The sequence below is a fragment of the Rhinopithecus roxellana genome, chromosome 3, assembly GCF_007565055.1.
Source record: "Rhinopithecus roxellana isolate Shanxi Qingling chromosome 3, ASM756505v1, whole genome shotgun sequence".
NCBI classification, from domain to species: domain Eukaryota; kingdom Metazoa; phylum Chordata; class Mammalia; order Primates; family Cercopithecidae; genus Rhinopithecus; species Rhinopithecus roxellana.
This window is the reverse complement of record NC_044551.1, coordinates 147,945,224-147,970,926: the sequence shown is the minus strand read 5'-3', so window position 1 is coordinate 147,970,926 and position 25,703 is coordinate 147,945,224. Positions and strand designations below refer to the sequence as shown.

General features: G+C 36.9%; 1 protein-coding gene across 3 annotated transcripts in view; it reads right to left on the bottom strand.

Annotated features, from left to right (window-relative positions):
* Positions 1-25,703, bottom strand: part of AP3B1 (adaptor related protein complex 3 subunit beta 1) — a 305,763-nt gene that overhangs the window by 165,547 nt on the left and 114,513 nt on the right. For all 3 annotated transcript variants that reach the window (XM_010356679.2, XM_010356682.2, XM_030927327.1), the window contains exons 8-11: positions 15,712-15,867; positions 11,937-12,034; positions 10,385-10,439; positions 10,227-10,298 (exon numbers count right to left, since the gene is read on the bottom strand). In XM_010356679.2, the coding sequence (XP_010354981.1) occupies positions 10,227-10,298; positions 10,385-10,439; positions 11,937-12,034; positions 15,712-15,867 (381 nt within the window). The remainder of the gene's footprint in view (positions 1-10,226; positions 10,299-10,384; positions 10,440-11,936; positions 12,035-15,711; positions 15,868-25,703) is intronic.

Genomic DNA, 25,703 nt, shown 5'->3' with positions numbered 1-25,703 from the left:
CATTGTCACCAATGTGGTAAGGCATTACACCCTTCAGGTCAACTTAGTCTACTTTCTTACGTTCACAAACTGATACCAGACAATTCCTAGTTCTTTGAAAATAATTTGGAAAAGGAGAATCCTACATCTTCACTAATTGTTTGCCCAGTGCAAACTTACAATTTATATATAATTAACCTAAACAGTTCTGCCAGTTTGGCTTTTGTCTTTTAGCAAAGTTAGAAAACAATTTGCCCTCCATGTTAATACATCTGTTTTCCAGATAGCAATTAATTCTTTTCATTTGTTCTCCTATAATCTACCATCCCATACACTCAAGATATTTTAATTCCCTCTTCTGGATTTATAGATATAAACAACGTGTAATCTCCAATGGGCTTGTGAAAAAAAAATTTTACTAATAAAAAATATTTAGTCTTAAGAAAATCACAAAAAAACAGAAGAGACAAACAGAAGCAAATCAAGATGTGAACATAAATACATTCATATCAATAATTACATTAAATAAAGCCAAATATTTATAGCCAACTGATTTTTGACAAGGCAAACAGAAACACAAAATGGGGAAAGGATACCCTATTCAACAAATGGTGCCAGGATAATTGGCAAGCCACACGAAGAAGAATGAAACTGGATCCTCATCTCTCATCTTATATAAAATTCAACTCAAGATGGATCAAAGACTTAAATCTAAGACCTGAAACCATAAAGATTCTAGAAGATAACATCGGAAAAACCCTTCTAGACACTGGCTTAGGCAAAGACTTCATGATCCAAATCCAGTAACAAATGCAACAAAAACAAAGATAAATAGATGGGGCTTAATTAAACTAGAAAGCTTCCGCACAGCATAGGAAATAATCAGCAGAGTTAACAGACAACCCACAGAGTGGAAGAAAATCTTCACAGTCTATACATCTGACAAAGGACTAATATCCAGAATCTACAAAGAAATCAGCAAGAAAAAAACAATCCCACCAATAGGCAAAGGAAATGAATAGACAATTCTCAAAGATATACAAATGGCCAATAAGCATATGGAAAAACGCTCAACATAACTACTTATTAGGGAAATGCAAATCAAAACCACAATGCGAAACCACCTCACTCCAGCAAGAGTGGCCATAATCAAAAAATCAAAAAATAATAGATGTCAGCATGGATGTGGTGAAAGGGAACAGTTTTACACTGTTGGTGGGAATGTAAACTAGTACAACCATTATAGAAAACAGTGTGGAGATTCCTTTAAAAACTAAAAGTAGAACTACTGTCTGATCCAGCAATCCCACTACTAGTATCTACCCAGAGGAAAAGAAGTCATTATACAAAAAATAAACTTGCACACACGGTTACAGCAGCACAATTTGCAATTGCAAAAATATGGAACCAGCCCAAATGCCCATCAATCAACATGTGGATGAAGAACATGTTATACAGACACAGACACACACACACACCGTGGAATACTGCTCAGCTACAAAAAGGAACAAAATAATGGCATTCACAGAAATTACATAGAATTGGAGACTATTATTCTAAGTGAAGTAACACAGGAATTGAAAACCAAACATCGTTATGTTCTCACCCATAAGTGAGAGCTAAGCTATGAGGACTTTGGGGACTCGGGGGAAAGGGGAGGGGATGGTGAGGAATAAAAGACTACACATTGGATGCAGTGACACTGCTTAGGTGATGGGTGAACCAAAATCTCAGAAATCACTACTAAAGATTAATGCATGTAACCAAACACCACCACCTGTTCCCCAAAAACCTACTGAAATAAAAATTAAAAAAAAAAAAAACCAAATAGTAAATGATCTAAATGCTCCAATCAGAAGGCACAAACTGTAGGAGGAGTTCTTTATATATTCTGGGTACAAATCATTTATTCAGACACATGTATTAGAAATATTTTTCCCAGATTATCTTTTAATTTTTAATTTTATTTTGATAACTGTATTTTAACTTTTGGACAACTTTTTTTTCTTTTTTTTTTTTTTTTTTTTTTTGAGACAAGGTCTTACTCTGTCACCCAGGCTGGAGTGCAGTGGTGTGATCATGGCTCACTGCAGCCTTAACCTCTGGGGCTCAAGCAATCCTCCCAGCTGAGCCTCCCAAGTAGCTGGGACTACAGGTACATACCACCATGCTCAGCTTATTTTTAATTTTTTTGCAGGGATGGAGTCTCGTTGTGTTGCCCAGGCTGGTCTTAAACTCCTAGACTCAAGCAATCCTCCTGCCTCAGCCTCCCAAAGTCCTAGGATTATAGGCATGAACCATTGCGTCCAGCTGGACAACTTTTAAAAAACAATCTCAAACATACAAAAAAGCTACATGTATAGTACAAAGAACTGTTGTTGTTTTTCTGAATGATTTGAGACTACAGATGCCAATCTGATGCCACATTATCCCCAAAAACTTCTATGTATATTTCCTATAAACAAGGACGTGTTCCACAGACTACAATACAACCAAGAAAATCAGGTTATTAAACTGATGTATTACTTTCACGCAATTGTCACTATGCATTTAAGTTTCAATAACTGTCTCAATGACATATAATAAAAGGATCCAGTTATAATAAAATCCAGATATAATAAAATATCTATATATAATCCAGATATAATAAAAGATATCACATATTGTAGCAAGTTGTTTCCTTTGGTGTGAAACAGTTTCTTAGTCTTTCTTTTAACTTTTATGACCTTGACACTTTCGCTAATTATAAACCAGGTTTTTTTGGTAAAATATCCTTGAATTTGGGTATAATTTAGATTTTATTATTAAACTCAGTTTTCATATGAATAATACATCATTCTAATATTGAACAGTCTTGAACAGTCCATAGTCCATCCTTTCCTCATTGGTTTGTAATATCTCCTCTACTACACGGTACATTTTTGCATGTATGGGCATGTTTCAAGGCTTTCTACTCTTTCTACTTACTTTTCTGTCTAAATAACATACTATTTTAATCACAACAGATTTATATTCCTAACTGCACTCTATACCATTTATTACTTCCTGAAAACAATGCTCTTTCATAATCCCTTGTGTTAGCATCAATTATGTTTTTCACCTACTCTAACCCTTCAACCTCCCGATCAACCTGCCAACCAAGAAAAAAATTCACAATATTATTCTTTTAAGATCCACCCAAACGTCATCTTTTCTAAACCTCTCAGAGAATTAGCTCCACCTTTCTGTTCTTCACAACACTCAATTCAAATATCCGTATCACTTAAAACACACGGTACTAAAATAAGTTAGTTAGAGACAGGGTCTCACTCTATCACCCAGACTGGAGTGCAGTGGCATGCTCAACTGCAGCCTCAACTTTCTGGGCTCAAGCGATCTGCCCACCTCAGCCTCCCAAGTAGCTAAGATTATAGGCATGCACCACCACACCTGGCTAATTTTGATTTTTCTGTAGAGACAGAGTCTCACTATGTGGCCCAAGCTGGTGTCGAACTCCTGGCCTCAAGCAATCCTCCTACCTTAGCCTCCCAAAGTGCTAGCAATACAGGGATGAGCCATTGTGCCAAGCCCTGAGTTATTTATTTATTTATATTATTACACATTAAGTTCTAGGGTACATGTGCACAACGTGCAGGTTTGATACATAGGTATACGTGTGCCATGTTGGTTTGCTGCACCCCTTAACTCGTCATTTACTTTAGGTATTTCTCCTAATGCTATCTCTCCCCCAGCCCCCAAACCTCTGACAGGCCCTGGTGTGTGACATTCCCCACCCTGTGTCCAAGTGTTCTCATTGTTCAATTCCCACCTATGAGTGAAAACATGCGGTGTTTGGTTTTCTGTCCTTGTGATAGTTTGCTGAGAATGATGATTGCCAGCTTCATCCATGTCCATGCAAAGGACATGAACTCATCCTTTCTAATGGCTGCATAGTATTCCATGGTATATATACGCCACATTTTCTTAATTCACTCTATCATTGATAGACATCTGGGTTGGTTCCAAGCCTTGTGACTGTGAACAGTGCTGCAATAAACATATGTGTGCATGTGTCTTTACAGTAGAATAATTTATAATCCTTTGGGTATATACTCAGTAATGGGATCACTGGGTCAAATGTTATTTCTAGTTCTAGATCCTGGAGGAATCGCCACACTGTCATCCACAATGGTTGAACTAATTTACACTCCCACCAACAGTGGAACAGCATACCTATTTCTCCACATCCTCTGCAGAATCTGTTGTTTCCTGACTTTTTAATGATTGCCATTCTAACTGGTGTGAGATGGTATTTCATTGTGGTTTTGATTTGCATTTCTCTGATGACCAGTGATGATGAGCATTTTTTCTTTCATATGTCTGTTGGCTGCATAGATGTCTTCTTTTGAGAAGTATCTGTTCATATCCTTTGCCTACTTTGGATGGGGTTGGCTTTTCTTGTAAATTTATTTAAGTTCTTTGTAGATTCTGGATATTAGCCCTTTGTCAGATGGTAGATCGCAAAAATTTTCTCCCATTCTGTAGGTTGCCTGTTCACTCTGAAGGAGGTTTCTTTTGCCATGCAGAAGCTCTTTAATTAGATCCCACATTGCTTTTTGGTGTTTTAGTCATGAAGTCCTTGCACATGCCTATGTCCTCAATGGTACTGCCTAGGTTTTCTTCTAGGGTTTTTATGGTTTCAGCTCTAACATTTAAGTCTCCAATCCATCTTGAATTAATTTTTTGTATAAAGTGTAAGGAAGGGATCCAGTTTCAGCTTTCTACATATGGCTAGCTAGGTTTCCCAGCACCATTTATTAAATAGGGAATCCTTTCCCCATTGCTTGTTTTTGTCAGGTTTGTCAAAGATCAGATGGCTGTAGATGTGTGGTGTTATTTCTGAGGCTTCTGTTCTGTTCTATTGATCTATATCTCTGTTTTGGTACCAGTACCATGCTGTTTTGGTTACTGTAGCCTTGTAGTATAAAGTGAGGTAGGGTGATGCCTCCAGCTTTGTCCTTTTTGCTTAGAATTGTCTTGGCAATGCGAGCTCTTTTTTGGTTCCAGATGAACTTTTTCCAATTCTGTGAAGCAAGTCATTGGGAGCTTGAAAGGGATGGCATTGAATCTATAAATTACTTTGGGCAGTATGGCCATTATCACTAACTACTTCTTCCTATCCATGAGCACGAAATGTTTTTCCATTTGTTTGTGTCCTCTTTTATTTTGTTGAGAAGTGGTTTGTAGTTCTCCTTGAAGAGGTCCTTCACATCCCTTGTAAGTTGGATCTCTAGGTATTTTATTCTCTTTATCATAATTGTGAATGGGAGTTCACTCATAATTTGGCTTTATGTTTGTCTGTTCTTGGTCTATAGGAATGCTTATGATTTTTGTACATTGATTTTGTATCCTGAGACTTTGCTGAAGTTGCTTTTCAGCTTAGGGAGATTTTGGGCTGAGACAATGGGGTTTTCTAAATATACAATCATGTCATCTGCAAACAGGGACAATTTGACTTCCTTTTTTCCTAACTGAATACCCTTCATTTCTTTCTCTTGCCTGATTGGCCTGGCCAGAACTTCCAATACTATGTTGAACAGGAGTGGTGAGAGAGGGCATCCTTGTCTTGTGCCGGTTTTCAAAGGGAATGCTTCCAGTTTTTCCCATTCAGTATGATAATTGGCTGCGGGTTTGTCATAAGTAGCTCTTCTTATTTTGAGATACATTCCATCAATACCTAGTTTATTGAGAGTTTTTAGCACGAAAGGCTGCTGAAGTTTGTCGAAGGCCTTTTCTGCATCTATTGAGATAATCATGTGGTTTCTGTCATTGGTTCTGTTTACGTGATGGATTACATTTATTGATTTGCGTATGTTGAATCAGCCTTGCATCGCAGGGATGAATCCAACTTGATCGTGGTAGATAAGCTGTTTGATGTGCTGAATTCAGTTTGCCAGTATTTTATTAAGGATTTTTGCATCGATGTTCATCAGGGATATTGGTCTAAAATTCTCTTATTTTGTTGTGTCTCTGCCAGGCTTTGGTATCAGGATGATGTTGGCCTCATAAAATGAGTTAGGGAGGATTCCCTCTTTTTCTGTTGATTGGAATAGTTTCAGAAGAAATAGTACCAGCTCCTCTTTGTACCTCTGGTAGAATTCAGCAGTGAATCCGTCTGGTCCTGGCCTTTTTTTGGTTGGTAGGCTATTAATTATTGCCTCAATTTCAGAGCCTTTTACTGGTCTCTTTAGAGATTCAACTTCTTCCTGGTTTAGGGTGTATATGTCCAGGAATTTATCCATTTCTTCTAGTTTTTCTAGTTTATTTGAGTAGAGATGTTTATAGTATTCTCTGATGGTAGTTTGTAGTTCTGTGAAATTGGTGGTGATCTCTCCTTTATAATTTTTTAATGCATCTATTTGATTCTTCTCTTTTCTTAATTAGTCTTGCTAGCGGTCTATCAATTTTGTTTATCTTTTCAAAAAACCAGCTTCTGGATTCATTGATTTTTTTTTTTTTTTTTTGAGATGGAGTCTCGCTCTGTCGCCCAGGCTGGAGTGCAGTGGCCGGATCTCAGCTCACTGCAAGCTCCGCCTCCCGGGTTTACGCCATTCTCTTGCCTCAGCCTCGGGAGTAGCTGGGACTACAGGCGCCCGCCACCTCACCCAGCTAGTTTTTTGTATTTTTTAGTAGAGACAGGGTTTCACTGTGTTAGCCAGGATGGTCTCGATCTCCTGACCTCGTGATCCACCCGCCTCAGCCTCCCAAAGTGCTGGGATTACAGGCGTTAGCTACCGCGCCCAGCCCATTGATTTTTTTAAGGGTTTTTTGTGTCTCTATCTCTTTCCAGTCTGCTCTGATCTTAGTTATTTCTTGCCTTCTGCTAGCTTTTGAATTTTTTTGCTCTTGCTTCTCTAGTTCTTTTCATTGTGATGTTAGGGTGTCGATTTTAGATCTTTACTGATTTCTCTTGTGGGCATTTAGTGCTATAAATTTCCTTCTACACGCTGCTTTAAGTGTGTCCCAGATATTCTGGTACGTTGTGTCTTTGTTTTCATTCGTTTCAAACAACATCTTTATTTCTGACTTCATTTCATTATTTACCCAGTAGTCACTCAGGAACAGGTTGTTCAGTTTCCATGTAGTTGTGCGGTTTTGAGTGAGTTTCTTAATCCTGAGTTCTAATTTGATTGTACTGTGCTGTGAGAGAGTTTGTTGTGATTTTGTTCTTTTACATTTGCTGAGGAGTGCTTTACTTCCAACTATGTGGTCAATTTTAGAATAAGCTTGATGTGGTCCTGAGAAGAATGTATAATCTGTTGATGTGGGGTGGGGAGTTCTGTAGATGTCCATTAGGTCTGCTTGGTGCAGAGCTGAGTTCAAGTCCTGGATATCCTTGTTATTAGCCTTCTGTCTCGTTGATCTAATATTGACAGTGGGGTGTTAAAGTCTCCCATTATTATTGTGTGGGAGTCTAAGTCTCTTTGTAGGTCTCTATGGGCTTGCTTTATGAACTGGGTGCTCCTGGATTGGGTGCATATATATTTAGGATAGTTAGCTCTTTTTGTTGAATTGATCCCTTTACCATTATGTAATGGCTTTCAGATCTTTGTTGGTTTGAAGTCTATTTTGTCAGAGACTAGGATTGCAACTCCTGTTTTTTTTTTTTTTTTTTTTTTTTTTTTTTGCTTTCCATTTGCTTGGTACAGCTTTCTCCATCCCTTTATTTTGAGCCTATGTGTGTTTCTGCATGTGAGATGGGTCTCCTGAATACGGCACACTGATGGGTCTTGACTCTTTATCTAACTTGCCAGTCTGTGTCTTTTAATTGGGGCATTTGGTCCACTTACATTTAAGGTTAATACTGTTATGTGTGAATTTGATCTTGTCATTATGATGTTCACTGGTTATTTTGCCCATTGGTTGATGCAGTTTCTTCATAGAATCGATGGTTTTTACAACTTGGGATCTTTTTGCAGTGGCTAGTACCGGTTATTCCTTTCCATGTTTAGTGCTTCCTTCAAGAGCTCTTGTAAGATAGGCCTGGTTGTGACAAAATCTCTCAGCATTTGCTTGTCTGTAAAGGATTTTATTTCTCCTTCACTTATGAAGCTTAGTTTGGCTGGATATGAAATTCTGGGTTGAAAATTGTTTTCTTTAAGAATGCTGAATATTGGCCCCCACTCTCTTTTGGCTTGTGGGGTTTCTGCCAAGAGATCCGCTGTTAGTCTGATGGGCTTCCCTTTGTGGGTAACCCGACCTTTCTCTCTGGCTGCCCTTAACATTTTTTCCTTCATTCCAACTTTGGTAAATCTGACAATTATGTGTCTTGGGGTTGCTCTTCTCGAGGAGTATTCTGGGGTGTTCTCTGTATTTCTTGAATTTGAATGTTGGCCTGCCTTGGTAGGTTAGGGAAGTTCTCCTGGATAATATCCTGAAGAGTGTTTTCCAAATAGGTTCCACTCTCCCCGTCACTTTCAGGTACACCAGTCAAACGTAGATTTGGTCTTTTCACACAGTCTCATATTTCTTGGAGGCTTTGTTCATTTCTTTTTACTCTTTTTTCTATAACCTTGTCCTCTAGCTCTATTAATTTGATCTTCAATCACGGATACCCTTTCTTCCACTTGATCGAATCAGCTATTGAAGCTTGTGCATGTGTCACAAAGTTCTTGTGCCATGATTTTCAGCTCCAACAGGTCACTTAAGGTCTTCTCTACAGTGTTTATTCTAGTTAGCCATTCGTCTAACTATTTTCAAGGTTTTTACCTTCCTTGAGATGGGTTTGAACATGTTCCTTTAGCTCGGAGAAGTCAGTTATGACCGACCTTCTAAAGCCTACTTCTGTCAACTTGTCAAAGTCATTCTCCGTCCAGCTTTCTTCCATTGCTGGTGAGGAGCTGCGATCCTTTGGAGGAGAAGAGGTGATCTGGTTTTTAGAATTTTCAGCTCTTCTGTTCTGGTTTCTCCCCATCTTTGTGGTTTTATCTACCTTTGGTCTTTGATGTTGGTGACCTACAGATGGGGTTTTGGTGTGGATGTCCTTTTAGTTGATGTTGATGCAATTCCTTTCTGTTAGTTTTCCTTCTAACAGTCAGGTCCCTCAGCTGCACGTCTGTTGGAGTTTGCTGGACGTTCACTCCAGACCCTGTTTGCCTGGGTATCACCAGTGGAGGCTGCAGAACAGCAAATACTGCAGAACAGCAAATATTGCTGCCTGGTCCTTCCTCTGGAAGCTTCATCCCAGAAGGGCATCTGTCTATACGAGGTGTCTGTTGGCCCCTACTGGGAGGCGTTTCCCAGTTAGGCTACACGGGGGTCAGGGACCCACTTGAGGAGGCAGTCTGTATGTTCTCAGAGCTCAAACACCGAGCTGGAAGAACCACTGCTCTCTTCAGAGCTGTCAGATGGGGACGTTTATGTCTGTAAAAGTTGTCCGTTGCCTTTTGTTCAGCTATGCCCTGCCCACAGAGTCAGAGTCTACAGAGGAAGCAGGCCTTGCTGAGCTGCGGTGGGCTCCACCCAGTTCAAGCTCCCTGGTCGCTTTGTTTACCTACTCAAGCCTCGGCAATGGCAGACGACCCTCCCCAAGCTGGGCTGCGGCCTCGCAGTTTGATTTCAGGCTGCTGCATTAGCAGTGAGCAAGGCTCCATGGGCGTGCGACCTACTGAGCCAGGCATGGGAGAGAATCTCCTTGTCTGCTGGTTGCTAAGACCTTGGGAAAAGCGCAGTATTTTGGTGGGAGTGTCCCATTTTTCCACGTACAGTCTGTCCCGGCTTTCCTTGGCTAGGAAAGGGAAATCCCCCGACCCCTTGCGCTTCATGAGTGAGGCACGCCCCACTCTGCTTCACCTCGCCTTCTGGGGCTGCACTCACTGTCCAACCAGTCCCAGTGAGATGAACCAGGTATCTCAGTTGGAAATGCAGAAATCACCCATCTTCTGCGTTCATCATGCTGGGAGCTGCAGACCAGAGCTATTCCTATTCAGCCATCTTGGACCCAATCTCCGAAGTTATTTATTTAAATGCCTGTCTCCTTCAGTAATCTGTGAGTTAATCAAGTTGTAGGTAGCATGGCTTAACTTTACATTATCAGAATGTAGTACAGTAATTAGTATATAATAATATTGAAAAGTATAAAGAAAAACCCTTAACTATATCAATGTTTTTTGAAAAGCAGGACTGCATCCCACAGATGCTAAAAGCTGTTCCAATATCTCTTCAAAACAAATGTGTTAAAAGCATCTGAAAAATGAAAGCATACATACCTTCAGTGTCTTAATCATAGTTGGATCAGTTGACCTAACATAGAAACTCTTCAGATAAGGTTCGAACATTCCCTAGATTACAAAAACAAATACAAGAATACATTAAGGTACTAATGTGTTCACGTGTCTCTTAAATTATGTGTTCAGAATGTACATACCTTTCTTTGAATTGACATAGTTGCTATATTTTGTAGGACAATATACTGCACCTCCCTAGAAATCAAAACAGAATTATCACTGGGTGTATGTTCCAATGAAACATCTTTGAGTAAGCACTATAATAATGAAAAAGAATTAGCAATAATTTCATAGTGAATGAGACTCTTAAATGTAATATTGAAAAGTTTTTAGTAAATCTTAGACAAGTACCATTTTAATGCACTTTTCCTACAAAATACCAATAAATTACATGTGATTCATCATGAAGAATAGTTAAAACAAATTTTATGATAAAATACTCCTAAAATATAAAGTTAACATTTTAGCTGCTTTCAACACATCTAAGGAAGGTATTCCTAGTGTTACTGGGGTAAATATGACCACACTGTTATTATAAACTCATTAAATAACTCATTCTTCCCAAGGCAAAGGTCAGATTTAAAAAGCAGTCATGTTATTTTTAGATCCAAATATCTAATAAATGAACTGAATCTGGTATAAGGCTTCACGTGAAAGACCAATTCCAGGTCTTTCTGATAGCCTTTGAACTAGCCATAGGGAAAAAAAAAAAAAAAATACTGAGCTAACAAAAGAGAAAAATAATAGCTGGATATAAAGATACGGAGAATACATACACAAAGGAAATGGCATCTCATTTGTTACTAAGCCAGTCAAGAGCTAAAATTGTGGACTAAGTTCCAGTTAAAGGCAAAAATAAATACCTGGTTCTTTCCTTCCAACCCAATTAGTGGAAACAAGCACTCAATGAAAAACACTGTTTCAAATTAAAACAACTAATTACTGAAAAACAGCTAAGGTATGTCAAATAGCTGAAATAAAGGTATTCTTAAACACAGAACAAAAGTCTGAATTAAACCTGAAATCGTGATTCTCATGTTATATGTCATGGAAACTCAATAAATTGTTTTGAATTGTTTACCTAAACCACTAAATTATAAAGAGGTAAAATTAAAGAAGGTGGCATGCTCTGTCTATCTGAAACTAAGAGTATGCAATCTTTAAAATGAGTAGCTATTTAAAACATAGCTCTCTTTTTAGAGTGGAGCAAAGCAGAGTAATTAAATATTCCAGCTTTATAGGAAGCGCAATTCTGGCATAAACTACATTACTTAGCATACACATTGCTCTATATAAAACCATGTATTAATACATTGAGTAAGTCAATCTGATAGTACTTCAGTATAGTTTTTCAGTGATTCCAGATTTACTAAAACTCCCGAACATCATTATTGCCATACCTAAAAATATCAAGCACTAATACTAGGCTACTAGTGTCACCCTAGAATTATGCCACAAAATATTTTCAGTATCTTTGGGCTTGAGGTTAAAAAAAATTTCAGTATTTATAATTAAGTTTGAGATAAACGTATAAAGACTTTTATAATAATCTCATTAAGTATGAAATCTTACTGATTGATAGATTAAAGTATAGTCAGAGTTATACATTAAATGCCTGAAAGATTAAATTTGTTCAAACATTACTTTTGAAGGAATACGAAAGAAAAAAACATATATAAAATCATGACCTACCTATTGCTACGAAGTAAACGCACTAGTGATTTAGAAATTATGCCAGCTTCAGATTTTGGTGATATGTGCCAATACAGCTGAGCAACTGCCATAACCACCTACAAGATAAAGCATAAAAATAACAGGAACTATGAACACCAGAGCACTCTACAACTTCAAAATCCATTCCTACACATTATTTCCTCCAAGTCCTACAAATTCCTGTGATGTAAAATGGAATGTTACTCTTTGTAATGAGTTGAAGAAGTGTCCCTCACCCCCAGTGACCAATTCTATCCTCAGAATCTGATCTTATTTGGAAGTGGTATCTCTGCAGAAATTATTAATGTAAGAATTGAAATGAGATCATGCTGGTTAAGAGCCCTAAATTGAATGAAAGTGTCCTTATAAGAGGAAAAAAAGGACAAAAAGAGACACAGTGAAGGCCATGTGAAGATGGAGATAATTAGTGTGATACATACATAAGCCAAGCAATGCCACAGATTGCTGGCAATCACCAGAAGCTAGGGAAGAGAGGGTTTCTCCCTCAGAGTGCACAGAAGGAACCAATATTGATTATACCTTGATTTCAGACTTTTGGCTTCCTGAAATATGACAGAATAAGTTTATGTTGTTTTAATCCACTCAGGTTGTGGCAATATGTATAGCAGTGCTATGAAATGAATACATCCTCAGAAAAAAAAAAAGAGACATTGCATGACCTGCTCAAGGTTTAACAGCTAGTATGTGGCAAAGCTCAAGACACTCGAAATTCCCATGCTCCTCGGCTGCTGCTCTGAGACTGGGGCTTTTTAAGAATTGTAAGCATGCCTTTCTAAATGAAGCCAGGACAACAGTAACAAGTAGGCTGAAATAAAGAAAACTCAGCACATTTAAGTTACAATTAAAGAAACTCCATTAAAACAAATACATCTACAGCAGTGGCATTTAAAATAATCTTGTTTTTAAAAACACAGAACCTTAAAAATGGCTTTTGGTTCAAAGCCATTATAAGGGTGATTCGAAGACTGGGCACAGCGACTCACGCCTGTACTCCCACCCCTTTGGGAGGCTGAGACAGGTGGATCACTTGCAGTCAGGTGTGAAACCATCCTGGCCAACATGGTGAAACCCCATCTGTACTAAAAATACAAAAATTAGGTAAGTGTGGTGGTACACGCCTGTAATCTCAGCTACTTGGGAGGCTGAGACACGAGAATCATTTGAACCCAGGAGGTAGAAGTTGCAGTGAGCCGAGATTATGCCACTGAACTCCAGCCTGAGCAACACAGTGAGACTCTGTCTCAACAAAACAAAACAAACAAAGGGTGATTCGAATTTCTTTGTCTCAAAACAGAAGAGTACTGCTTCCCCTAAGTGCCTCTACACTCAGATTCAGAGTGACAACTGTAGAGATATAGCTACAGATGTTACTAATGCTGCCTTTGGCTCAAAGGACACACTAATATTAATTTAATTCTGCCTGGTCTATGAAGTTTGAACAAATATATAGCAAAAGTTCTATTAATATATATGCCTAAATAGTATACAGCACAGGAGAACGTTTGAGGTTAAAAAAAGTTTCTTCTAAAACTAAAGAATTGTTTTTAAAAATACAGTATACAAGATTCTAAATTTACTGTTTGCCATTTCTTGTACTTTCTTACAAGTTTGATATATAGCTTTAAAACGTTAGTTGAGAATTTTAAAAATGCAAGAATATCTCATTCCCTCACTTGTGAACTGTAAATATAAGTTAGTTACAAAATAAACTCTACTGAATTTTAAATCTTATAAAATAAAACAATCTCAATTAATGACTGATCTAATCCAAGATTAAATTCTAGTCTTTAAAATTCTAGCTGCCACTTGGCATGCCATCTGTTCTAATATATGAGGGTACTCCAAAATCCGAAAGGACTAAATGAGCCTCTTTTTCCTCAGTATTTAGAAATCCAACAGTTTACAGTCTCTTTGATACCCAGAATTCGACATGTATAGGCTAATCTGTAAACGCCATGAAGAAAGTTCCCAAAGCTTCAAAATCAAAAGAGTAAAAATATACAACCTTATAGGCCTTCGACAGTTACATCATGCCTGTTCATAATAAAGTGCATCCTATAAACACTTTTCTACTCTTAACCATTCATGCCGCTGTCACCTTATTTAGACTGTTAGAATAGCCTCCTAACATTCCGCTTTCAGTATCTATCTCCAGTACAAACTACATAGCAATGACATATTAAATTTCCTGAAAGAAATTCTCAAAGTCTCTCCACAAACTTAAGTATGAGGTTAAAAAAAAACTATCCACAATTCTTCAAAAGTTAGCCTTTACTCATATTTAGCAGCATCCCAAAACAAAGCACCAAAATATACTGACACAAAAAGTAAACCACCTCTATCTGGTACACCATCAAGTAAGCAGGGAACCCAAACAAACTGGGACAAAAAGTACAAACTGCCACTATTTGTTTCACTATTTGAGAATGTTTTTGATCCATAAGTATTTGAACTATAAAATCAGTTTCTAAGACATAGTTAAATGAATAGTGAGTCACTCATAAAGTAGAGTTTAAGATGGCAGATTACAGCTACCTAACTAGCATCTGGCTAAGCTGAGTACATTAAAATATAAGCATATTTTACAACATCCATGAAATAATATTTTTGTTATGACTGGGCATGATTACTGAATAATGATTTGGAAACTAAACTATTAGGTATTAGACAAAAATTGTTGCTGATAACTAGGATACACAAAGCTATAAGCTCTAAATTCTCAAGAATCAGAAAAAATAATGCAAATTCCACGTATTTGAAGTTTTTACTAACTGAACAGAACAATTCATTAAGAACATTTTCTCAGTTAAAATCTTTAAGAACATGTTTAACTAAAATCCGTCAAGCCTAGGATATAACTGCCAGTTAACAGGAAACAGAGAATATAAAAGAATTAAATGACACTATAAAAGATGCAACCATCCCATTCCAGTAGGTATAGCAAAAACAAAATCAAAAAACAAAATAAAAAGCAGCAGCAGCAATCAGACAAATCCAGAAGGACATTCTGCAAGACTAGAGAGGCTTTAAAAGAAGCAATGCATTAGATAATAGTTTGGATAAATCATCCAAAAAGAATAATTTAAGATCAATTGGTATTAAATGAAATGAAATTTTATTGAAATAAAAAGTGGAGAGGACTGAATACAGAAAAAATAGCTTACATTCCACACTGTATTTCCAACTATCCATTACATGTCATTTGGTGTGTAAACAAACAAATGTTCCATTAGCACACACAGACTCACTTACTAAATTGAGGCATTTTTAATTGCTGTTTTTTAAAAACCAGTGAATTATTTCTTATAAGGATTTTAACATACCGCAGCATTCCTGCTCTGATAAATATACATAGTCCTTATATAGGAGCTAATATAATCCAACCAATTGAGAAACAACTTAGAAATATTTTAAGAAAAGCAATTAACAAAACCACTAAAAAGTAAATGAAGCCCAGTAGGCCAAACCAGGTATTCTCATCAAAACCTAACTCTGCATACCTGGAAATTATGGAAGGCTGAAATATATTTAGGTATTACTTCCCAGACATTAAGTCTCTAAATCTATAGCTTACATTCCACACTGCATTTCCAACTATCCATTACATGTCATTTGGTGTGTAAACAAACAAATGTTCCATTAGCACACACAGACTCACTTACTAAATTGATGCATTTTTAATTGCTGTTTTTTAAAAACCAGTGAATTATTTCTTATAAGGATTTTAACATACCGCAGCATTCCTGCTCTGAAGCAAAGGCTTTGTATTTCTAATTAAGAGTCTATGATCTGAATCCATAGTATATGGCTTCTTCCTTTTGTCAGTCTTTTCCTTCTGATCATCATCAGATTCGTAGAAATTCTTTTCATTGTCTTCTAATTCATCACCCTACAATGAAACAAATCCAATTCCAAGATTACTTTAGACCTTGAACAACCCACATATTATATAGGCAAAGAAAACTTTCTTTTAAACATCTACAATAACATTTTACTGTAAAATACTTCTGTTTAGGCAATTTAAAAATATTACACAACCTATATTGAAAAAAGGCCTTGATTTTTCTCATATTTTATAACAAGTTACTGTGCTATAGATGATGTGCTTCTATTGTATTACAAAGTAAAGCTTTGACTATTAAATCCCTATAGAAATACCTATAGCCCCTCAAAAGGAACACATGACCGTTAGATTTTAACAAGGCCTATAATACTACCGAAAACCTGAAAACTATTTCCATAAATTGTCAGCCACTCTGTAACTAGATCAAAGAGCCAAAAAAAGAGGAGCATTGTTTGAATAGTAACATAAAAGAAATTACAGTAAAGTTTGACATGTAAAAACTAGTGTTGTTATTTAGGTCCCTGAGTTGTCAAGAAAATGTCTCAGTTTGAGATTTATAAATATCCACAGGAGTTGATTCCAGGTTTTTGTTTTGAATTCTTTATCTCTGCCAATAAAATATGCCTACAGGCATTTAGTCCCCAAAACAAACAAACAAAAAAACCCCCACACAAACACAATAATAGCCACATACATCCAATTTAACTACTGTTTAGAGGTAACTTCCAATACCAAGTATCTGAAATACACTTTCTGCTTCCAGGAAGATGGAGTAGATGTACTTTTCCCCATCTCTCTCACTAAGTAGATCTAGAAAAGCAGAACACTACATGTAAAACATATATAAAACAAACATAAGAAGACTTTGAAAGGCAAAAAGAAGGAGAACTGGATAGGAACTTCAAGTTCCAAAGAAAGACAGACCAGTGAGTTCCCTGGGTTTTCTTTTTATTTCATATACCCAAACTCAGTGCAGAAGCTGGCAACAAGTGCAGATGAAAGAAACCCCCAGAACTGCTCTCTCTAGCCAAAGGACCAGGAAAGGGGCAGTCTAGCAAGACATAAAACTTCTAGAAGTAACTACTCAAGTGCAGCCGAACACCAGATAAAAATTATGGCCCTACCCCCATCCCCACCAGTAAAGGCTGAGATAGTGATCCTAGACTTCTACCTTTATTAGGCTGTACTGAGATGCCCCAACCACCTCACTGGGTGGTCTCAGAAAAGGCAAAGATGGGATTGAGATTTTCATCTCTGCCAAGAGGTAACAAGGATTCTGATATTGTAGACCAAGTGAGGAGCTTGGACTTCTAAGCCCATCCACTAGTGACAAGCTGACCTTATTCCTCCTCACTGTCATGATGTCAGAGGAGGCCTAGCGCATAGTTAGGACTTGCAGCATCACACCTAGTAGTAACCAAAGTCAGCCCCATCCACACCTTGGTGGTTGTCAGGGAAGGACACACAGAGAACAGTACCTTGTATCCCTGCTAGCCAGACAGCTATCAGAGAAAGACGGTTGGGGAGTCAGAAATCCCACACTCACCTATGGTAACAATAAGTACAATCCCTCTGCGGTGTCAGTGGAGGATGAGCAGGGAATGTGGACCTCTGCTATAATCCAGCAGTAATGAGACAGCACCCCTCTCTTTCCACCACCCTTCTTTGCTAGAGTGGTATCAAACAAAGCCAGTTAACCCGAAGGTTTAAATAAAATCCAGTCTCAAAGTATCCAAAATGTCCAAGTTTCAATTAAAAAATCACTCATCATTCCAAGAGACAGGAAGATCTCAAAGCGAATAAAAATAGATAAGTAGCAGATGCCAATACCAAGATAATAGAAATATTGGAATGATCTGATTATTTTTTAAAAAATCGTTTAAAAATGCTTCAATGAGCAATTGAGAACATCCTGGTAACAAATACAGAAGTAGAAGGTTTTAGCAAAGAATTATAAAGTCTAGACCAGGCGCAGTGGCCCACGCCTGTCATCCCAGCACTCTGGGAGGCCAAGGTGGGCAGATCACCTGAGGTCAGGAGTTAGAGACCAGTCTGCCCAACATGGTGAAACCCCATCTCTACTAAAAATACAAAAATTAGCCAGGCGTGGTGGTGGACACCTGTAATCCCAGCTACTCAGGAGGCTGAGGCTGGAGAATCACTTGACCCCTGGGAGGCGGAGGTTGCAGTGAGCAGAGATCATGCCACTGCACTCCAGCCTGGGCAACAGAGCAAGACTCCGTCTCAAAAAAAAAAAAAAAAAAAAAAATTATAAAGTCTAAAGAAAGAAATAGAAGATAAAGAGACCAAATAAAAAATGTTACAACTGGCAAACACCAGAACCAAAACTAAAAACAATGAATGGGATCAAAAGCAGAAGAGGGGGACAAAAGAAATAATCAGTAAACTGGAACACAGAACAAGATTTACCCAATCTGAACAACAAAGATAAAACAGACTAGGGACAAAAAAAATCAAAACTAAAAAACAGAGTCTCAGGGACCGGTGAAACTACAATAAAAGACCTAACATTCCTTTCGTCTATTAATCAATCCTGGAAGGAGAGGAGACAGAGGCAAGAGCTGAAAGAGAACTCAAAGAAACAATGACTGCAAACTTTTTAAATTTGGCAAATAAAACTACAAATTGAGGAAGCTGAGTAAAACCTAAACAGAATTGAACCCAAAGAAATCCAAAACCTCTGAAAACTAAAGACAAAGAAAAAACAAATCTTGAAAGCAGCATAGGAGAAATGAAACCTTACCAGTAACAGAAAAACAAGTCTAATGACAGCAGATTTCTCACAAAAACCATGGAGGACAGAACACAGTAGACCAACTGATGGAGAGGAACTATCAACAGAGAATCTTATATCTAACAAAAATATATTTCAAGAATGAAGGGGGAGAAAATCAAGACATTTTCAGATAAAGAAGAACTAGAGTATTTGTCATCAGCAGACCTATCCTGAAAGAATGGCTAAAGGAAGCTCTTTAGACAGAAAGGAAATGATAAAAGATGGAATCTTCAAACATCAGGAAGAAAGAAAGAGTATGGCAAGGAAAAATATGAGTAAATATAACAGTTTTTCCTTCTCTTCTGAGTCTTTTAAATTATATTCGATGGTTGAAGAAAAATTATAACACTGATATGGTTCTAAATGCATGTAAAGGACATACCTAACAAAACTATTTATAAAGTGGAGAGAAAAAAGAGATGAAAGGGAGGTAAGTGGCTAAAAAGTTTGCCCCTTGAAGTGTAACATGAGGACACCAGTAGACTGTGATGGTAAGATGATAAGTTATGCATGTATAATGTCATACCTACAGCCACCACTAAAAAAGCTATACATAGAGATATATTCGTGCTTTGGTAGAAAGATTACTTAAGGCCAAGGTAGAAAGATTACTTAAGGCCAGGAGTTCTAGACCAGCCTGGGCAACAGAGCAAAACCGTGCTTCTACTACAAATAAAAAAATTTTTAAAAACTCAGCCATTCATGGGGGTATGTACCCATAGTCTTAGCTGCTCAGGAGGCTGAGGTGGGAGGATCACTGGAGCCCAAGAGTTTGAGGCTTCAATGAGCCATGATCAAGGCACTGTGCTCCAGCCTGGGTGACAGAGTGAGACCCTGTCTCTAAAAAATTTCAAAAAATATAGGTTTTAATTAATGAAGAGATATATTTAAATTAACCATAGATAAGCAAAGATGGAATTCTAAAAAATGTTGAAATAACCCACAATAAGAGAAAGGAAGACTAGAGAGAACAAAAAACAAAAAATTAAATGGGACGCTTAAGCCTTAAAAATAAACAGAATAAATGTAAATCAGTATGCCAATTAAACGACAAAGGCTGTCAAAGTAGATTAAAACCCATGACTCAACGATATGCTGCCTATAAGAAATTCACTGTAAACATAAAGATAAAGGCAGGTTAAAAGTAAAAGGATGGAAAAATACATAACATGCTAATATTAATCAAGGGAAAACACAATGACTATATTAATATGAGATAAAGTACACTTCTGAGCAAAGAACATTACAACAGAGAAGGACATTATAGAATGATAAAATGGATAATCTAAAATGAAGGTTATATACCATATAATTCCATTTATATAACATTCTTGAAATAACAAAATTATGGAAACAGAAAGATTAGTGGTTGCCAGGGGTTAAAGGCTGGGAGTAGGGTTAAGCATCTGGAAGAAAGTCGGTTTGGCTATAAAACAGCAACATGAAGACTCCCTGTGATAGAAATGTTCTCAGTTTTGACTGTATCAATGTCAATATCCTGGCTGTAATACTGTATTAGAGTTGTGCAAGATATTACCATTGGGGAAAACTGAGTAAAGATTATACAAGATCTCTCTCAATTATTTCTTAGAATTTCATGTGAATCTAAATTATCTTTTAAAAAACATTCAATTGAATAAAACTAAGGAGATAAAAATCAGTAAGTCACTTAAAAGCAATTTGTTGTATTTATGCATTGTTATACATAACAACAAAGAAAATTATCTAAAATGTTTTACATAACAACAAAGAAAATTATCTAAAATGTTTAAGGTTAATATCACTTAAGTATTTTTCCTTTGCTACGTGCCTACAGATTTTACACAATCTTTCCTTAAATCTTGACATAAATATTACTGGAAAACACCTTTCATCAAAAGTACAACTTTTAGGTCTCCCAGAACAGAAATAATATTAGCACAGTAAAAAAATCTTATAAAATTATTCAGAGAAAACTTACAAAATTTATACCCTTTGAAAACAAAAGTATCTGTACTAATACTCATCTTCAAAATTAAACTGGAAATCATAACATTATCACCTTCCTTTGAATACAGAATTCAAAACAAACAAAACTAGTTGTCTTTTAGTGCTTAATAAAAAGACTATAAGTGAGATAAACTTTTATATCAAAGCTGGACTTGAGTGACTGTTCCTTTACGGAGCTCCAGGCTAAAGCAGTTCTGTTAAGTACATTAGTAAACCAATAAAACACAAATAATTAAATGCTCTAAGCATAAGCACTCACCTACAATCTTAAGTCATGGTTAATTAAACAACTGTTCAAACTCTATCTGAAAGTGATACATAATGGAAAGTGCTGTATTAACAGACATAGCACTAGTACTAACAAATAAAATCATCAAAATGTACATAAAAAGCTGCATTTTATAACCATCTACTCATTCTATTTCTTCCTCATTGTTAATTAACATACTTTATAAGAGTTCAATTACATTATTTTAATGAAAGATACATATGCATTGCTTATTTTGCTGTACAAATGTTTAAGATTATGGCAGTATATTATAATAGTAAAACTACAAACCACTGCTTAAGGAAACCAAAGAGAACACAAGCAGATGGAAAAATATTCCATGCTCATGGATAGGAAGTATCAATATCATGAAAATGGCGATACTGCCCAAAGCAATTTATAGATTCAACACTATTCCCATTAAACTACCAATGACATTCTTCACAGAACTAGAAAAAAACTATTTTAAAATTCATATGGAACCAAAAGCAGCTCACGTAGCCAAGACAATCCTAAGCAAAAAGAACAAAGCTAGAGGCATCTCACGCTACCTGACTTCAGACTATACTACAAGGCCACAGTAACCAAAACAGCATGGTACTGGTACAAAAACCGTCACATAGACCAATGGAATAGAATAAAGAAATCAGAAATAAAACCACACTTCTACAACCATCTGATCTTCAACAAATCTGACAAAAACAAGCAATGGGGAAAGGATTCCCTATTTAACAAGTGGTGCTAGGAGAACTGGCTAGCCATATGTGAAAAATTGAAACTGGATCCCTTCCTTACACCTTATACAAAAATTAACTCAAGATGGATTAAAGACTTAAATATAAAACCCAAAACTATAAAATCCCTAGAAGAGAATCTAGGCAATACCATTCAGGACATCAGCATGGGTAAAGACTTTATGATGAAATCGCCAAAAGCAACTGCAACAAAAGCAAAAATTGACAAATGGGATCTAATTAAACTAAAGAGCTTCTGCACAGCAAACAAAACTATCATCAGAGCAAACAGACAACCTACAGAATGGGAGAAAATTTTTGCGATTTGTCCATCTGACAAAGGGCTAATATCTAGAACCTACAAGAAACTTAAGCAAATTTACAAGAAACAAACAACCCCATTAAAAAGTGGGCAAATGATATGAACAGACACTTCTCAAAAAAAGACATACATGCAGCCAACAAACATATGAAAAGTAGCTCAACATCGCTGATCATTAGAGAAATGCAAATCAAAACCACAATGAGATACCATTTCATACCACTCAGAATGGCAATTATTAAACACTCAAAAAACAGCAGATGCTGGCAAGGCTGTGGAGAAATAGGAATGCTTTTACACCGTTGGTGGGAACGTAAATTAGTACAATCATTGTTGAAGACAATGTGCTGATTCCTCAAAGATTTAGAACCAGAAATACCATGTGACCCAGCAATCCCATTATTGGGTATATACCCAAAAGAGTATAAATCATTCCATTACAAAGATACATGCACGCATATGTTCATTACAGCACTATTCACAATAGCAAAGACACGGAATCTACCCAAATGCTCATCAATGATAGACTACATAAAGAAAATGTGGTGTATATACACCATGGAATACTATGCAGCCATAAAAAGGAATGAGATCATGTCCTTTGCAGGGACATGGAAGAAGCTGGAAGCCATTATTCTCAGCAAACTAATGCAGGAATAAAAAACCAAACACCACATGTTCTCACTTATAAGTGAAAACTGAACAATGTGAACACATGGACACAGGAAGGGGAACAACACTTACTGGGGCCTGTCAGGGGAGGGTTAGTGGGGAGAGCATTAGGGAAAAGAGCTAAAGGATGCTGGGCTTAATACCTGGGTGATGTATTGATAGGTGCAGCAAACCACCATGGCACACGTTTACCTATGTAATAAACCTGCACATCCTGCACATGTACCCTGGAACTTAAAAAATAATAATAAAATTATTTTTAAAAAATTTTTAAAGACTCAAGTAAATGTTTCTATAGTGTCATCTATGAACATACCATCATACAGGTATTTGAGTTCACTTCCATTAGAAACATGTTTTTATATGGTTTGATTTTAATATGCATTTACAAAAATATGAACACTTTACAGAGGATTACTTGCATTACTGTATTTCTTCAATATGTATTTAATTCAAAGGATGGCATTTTTAATGACTATAATTAAAGGTCGATGAATCATTATCTTATTAAAATTTAGTAATGTTTCATAACATATATGGTTCATAACTGATGCAACTGCTTCCTACTGATGAATTTTTTTTACAGTTTTAAAAAATTACGCAGCCAGGCATGGTGGCTCACACCTATAATCCCAGCACTTTGGGAGGCCAAGGCAGGCGGATCACCTGAGGTCAGGAGTTCGAGACCAACCTGGCCAACATGGTGAAACCTCACCTCTACTTAAAATACAAAAATTAGCCAGGCGTGGTGGCTCATGCCTGTAGTCCAAGATACTTGGGAGGCTGAGGCAGGAGAATTGCTTGAACCCGGGACACAGAGGTTGCAGTGAGCCAAGATCACGCCACTGTACTCCAGACTGGATGACAGAGCAAGACTCCATCTCAAATAAAATAAAATAAAAATTATGCAAACATTAATAAAATATTAACAATAAGATTTCAAAAGAATAATTTTCATTAGGATCTTTTCCACATGATTCAATGATCTTATTTTGCTACTAACAAAACTTCTACAAATTAACATACAATATTACAGAAATTGTAATTTCCTAAAATAAAAGGGATTATTTGAAATAACAAAGTTTTTATAATGGGATTATGAGCTAACAAACATGAAGAACATGTTGCTTATAGCTAAAATAATTCATGTCAATTATCATTTAAAAACATTCCCCTCAGAAGAAATTCTCTTATACTTTTATGAAATTTCAGTTTGGTTCCACTGCTATGAGAACATCATGACATAGCTTCTTAGATCCAGCTCTCCTGGTTACTAGCTATAAGCATGTACCAATCACATAATTCTCTAAGTTGGAACCAAGCAGAGAAAAAATTGACAAGTGAAGGGTGGACGTTTTTATGAGGTTAATGAAATGAAGGAGATGAGGCTTTCTTGGAGGATGAGAATGAATCTCCAACAACATATTTGAATCTGTGTTGCTGTGGACTATGTATCTCAGGTTTTTAATGAATCAGAACAGACATTAGTCCAAACAGAATGGATGCTAGATACGTACACAGTATACAGGTATATCTGGACACACCAGCAGTTCAATATAAGTGCTGGCTCTTTGACCGTGACAAATCACTCAACCTTTCCTTGTCTTGATTTTTTTCCTTGTCTTGGTTTACTCATCTATAAAAGCAGTATCTATATCATTAAAGTGTTTATAAAGATTGAATCAGTTTATTGAACATTATACAAGCACTTAGTGCCTGATACAAATTAAAGTACACAAATAGTGGCTATTGCCACTGCTTCTATTATTAAGAAACTGTCTTTCTAGAAGCTAAGTAATTGAAACTATTACTATGCCTCAAATTCAATAGCCCTAGATGCCAAATAAGAAAAACAGTTTCCCCCCTAAAATTACCCCTCAGAAAGAAGTTGCCTCATACTTCAGGATTTACGAATGTATTATGAGGCTCTTACACAACTGCTTCATTTTGAACCATAATGTATTGTTTGGGGAACTCATTACACTGAAACAACTTCAATCAATGCTAGTTTATGGATACTTAAAAGGAGTTACAGATCACAGTGATAAAAGACGTCATTTTAAGTAAGCCTTTAGAGAAGACTTTTTAAAAACAGGCAATATTTCTAAGAATGGCTAAACAGACAACTCAGAACAACCAGCTGTCAGTGAGAACTAGAAAAGCTGGGGAAAAGTTAAGAAACCTGTTTGAAGGCACTGGAGGGCTAAAAGAACAGTGATGAATTATGCAAACAAGGCCCAGAAGACGTAGTAAATCTAGAAACCTAGAATTCCCATTGGCTTTTGGAATTGCTTTTCCAAAAAAAAAAAAAAAAGTGTTAATTAGACAAGAGGAAGCTGAGAGGCCTAAAAGCTGAGTAGATCTTTCAGCAGATTCACAAAAATGCAGTAACAAAAGGCAGAGGCCAGGATCTGCCAAAAATTACAATCCTGCTAACTCTTCTAGTCTTTGGTTTAAAAGATAAAGTCTATATCTTGCGGAGTAATGATGGTCAGATTAAAGCCCAGCTTAAATCATCTCAATCCACAACTGAGGTGAGTAAGTGAACTCAAGATTGTTGAATCCCTTCCCTAGAACCACAGATAGAACAAAATCCATCATCCAAAGCTTCAAACTAGTCCAACAATTGATCAAAAAGGACATGGTGGTTTCACTAAGGGTAAGGATACTGTTTCTTTCGGGGAGGAAAAGATTATTAAGTGAAGGGTAGCAAGAGGGGGACTTATGAAGTATACTGATAATTACTGTTTCTCAATCTAGGTATTTGTATTCAGTTTATGAAAATTATAAAGTCATTTGCAGTATATGTTTCGCTCTTATTACCCAGGCTGGAATGCAATGGCACGATCTCAGCTCACTGCAACCTCCACCTCCTGGGTTCAAGCAATTCTCCTGCCTCAGCCTTCTGAGTAGCTAGGGTTACAGGCATGCACCACCACGCCCAGCTAGCTAATTTTGTATTTTTAGTAGAGACGGAGTTTCTCCACGTTGGTCAGGCTGGTCTCGAACTCCCAACCTCAGCTCATCTGCCCACCTCAGCTTCCCAAAGTGCTGGGATTACCGGCGTGAGCCACTGCACCCAGTCTGCAGTATATATTT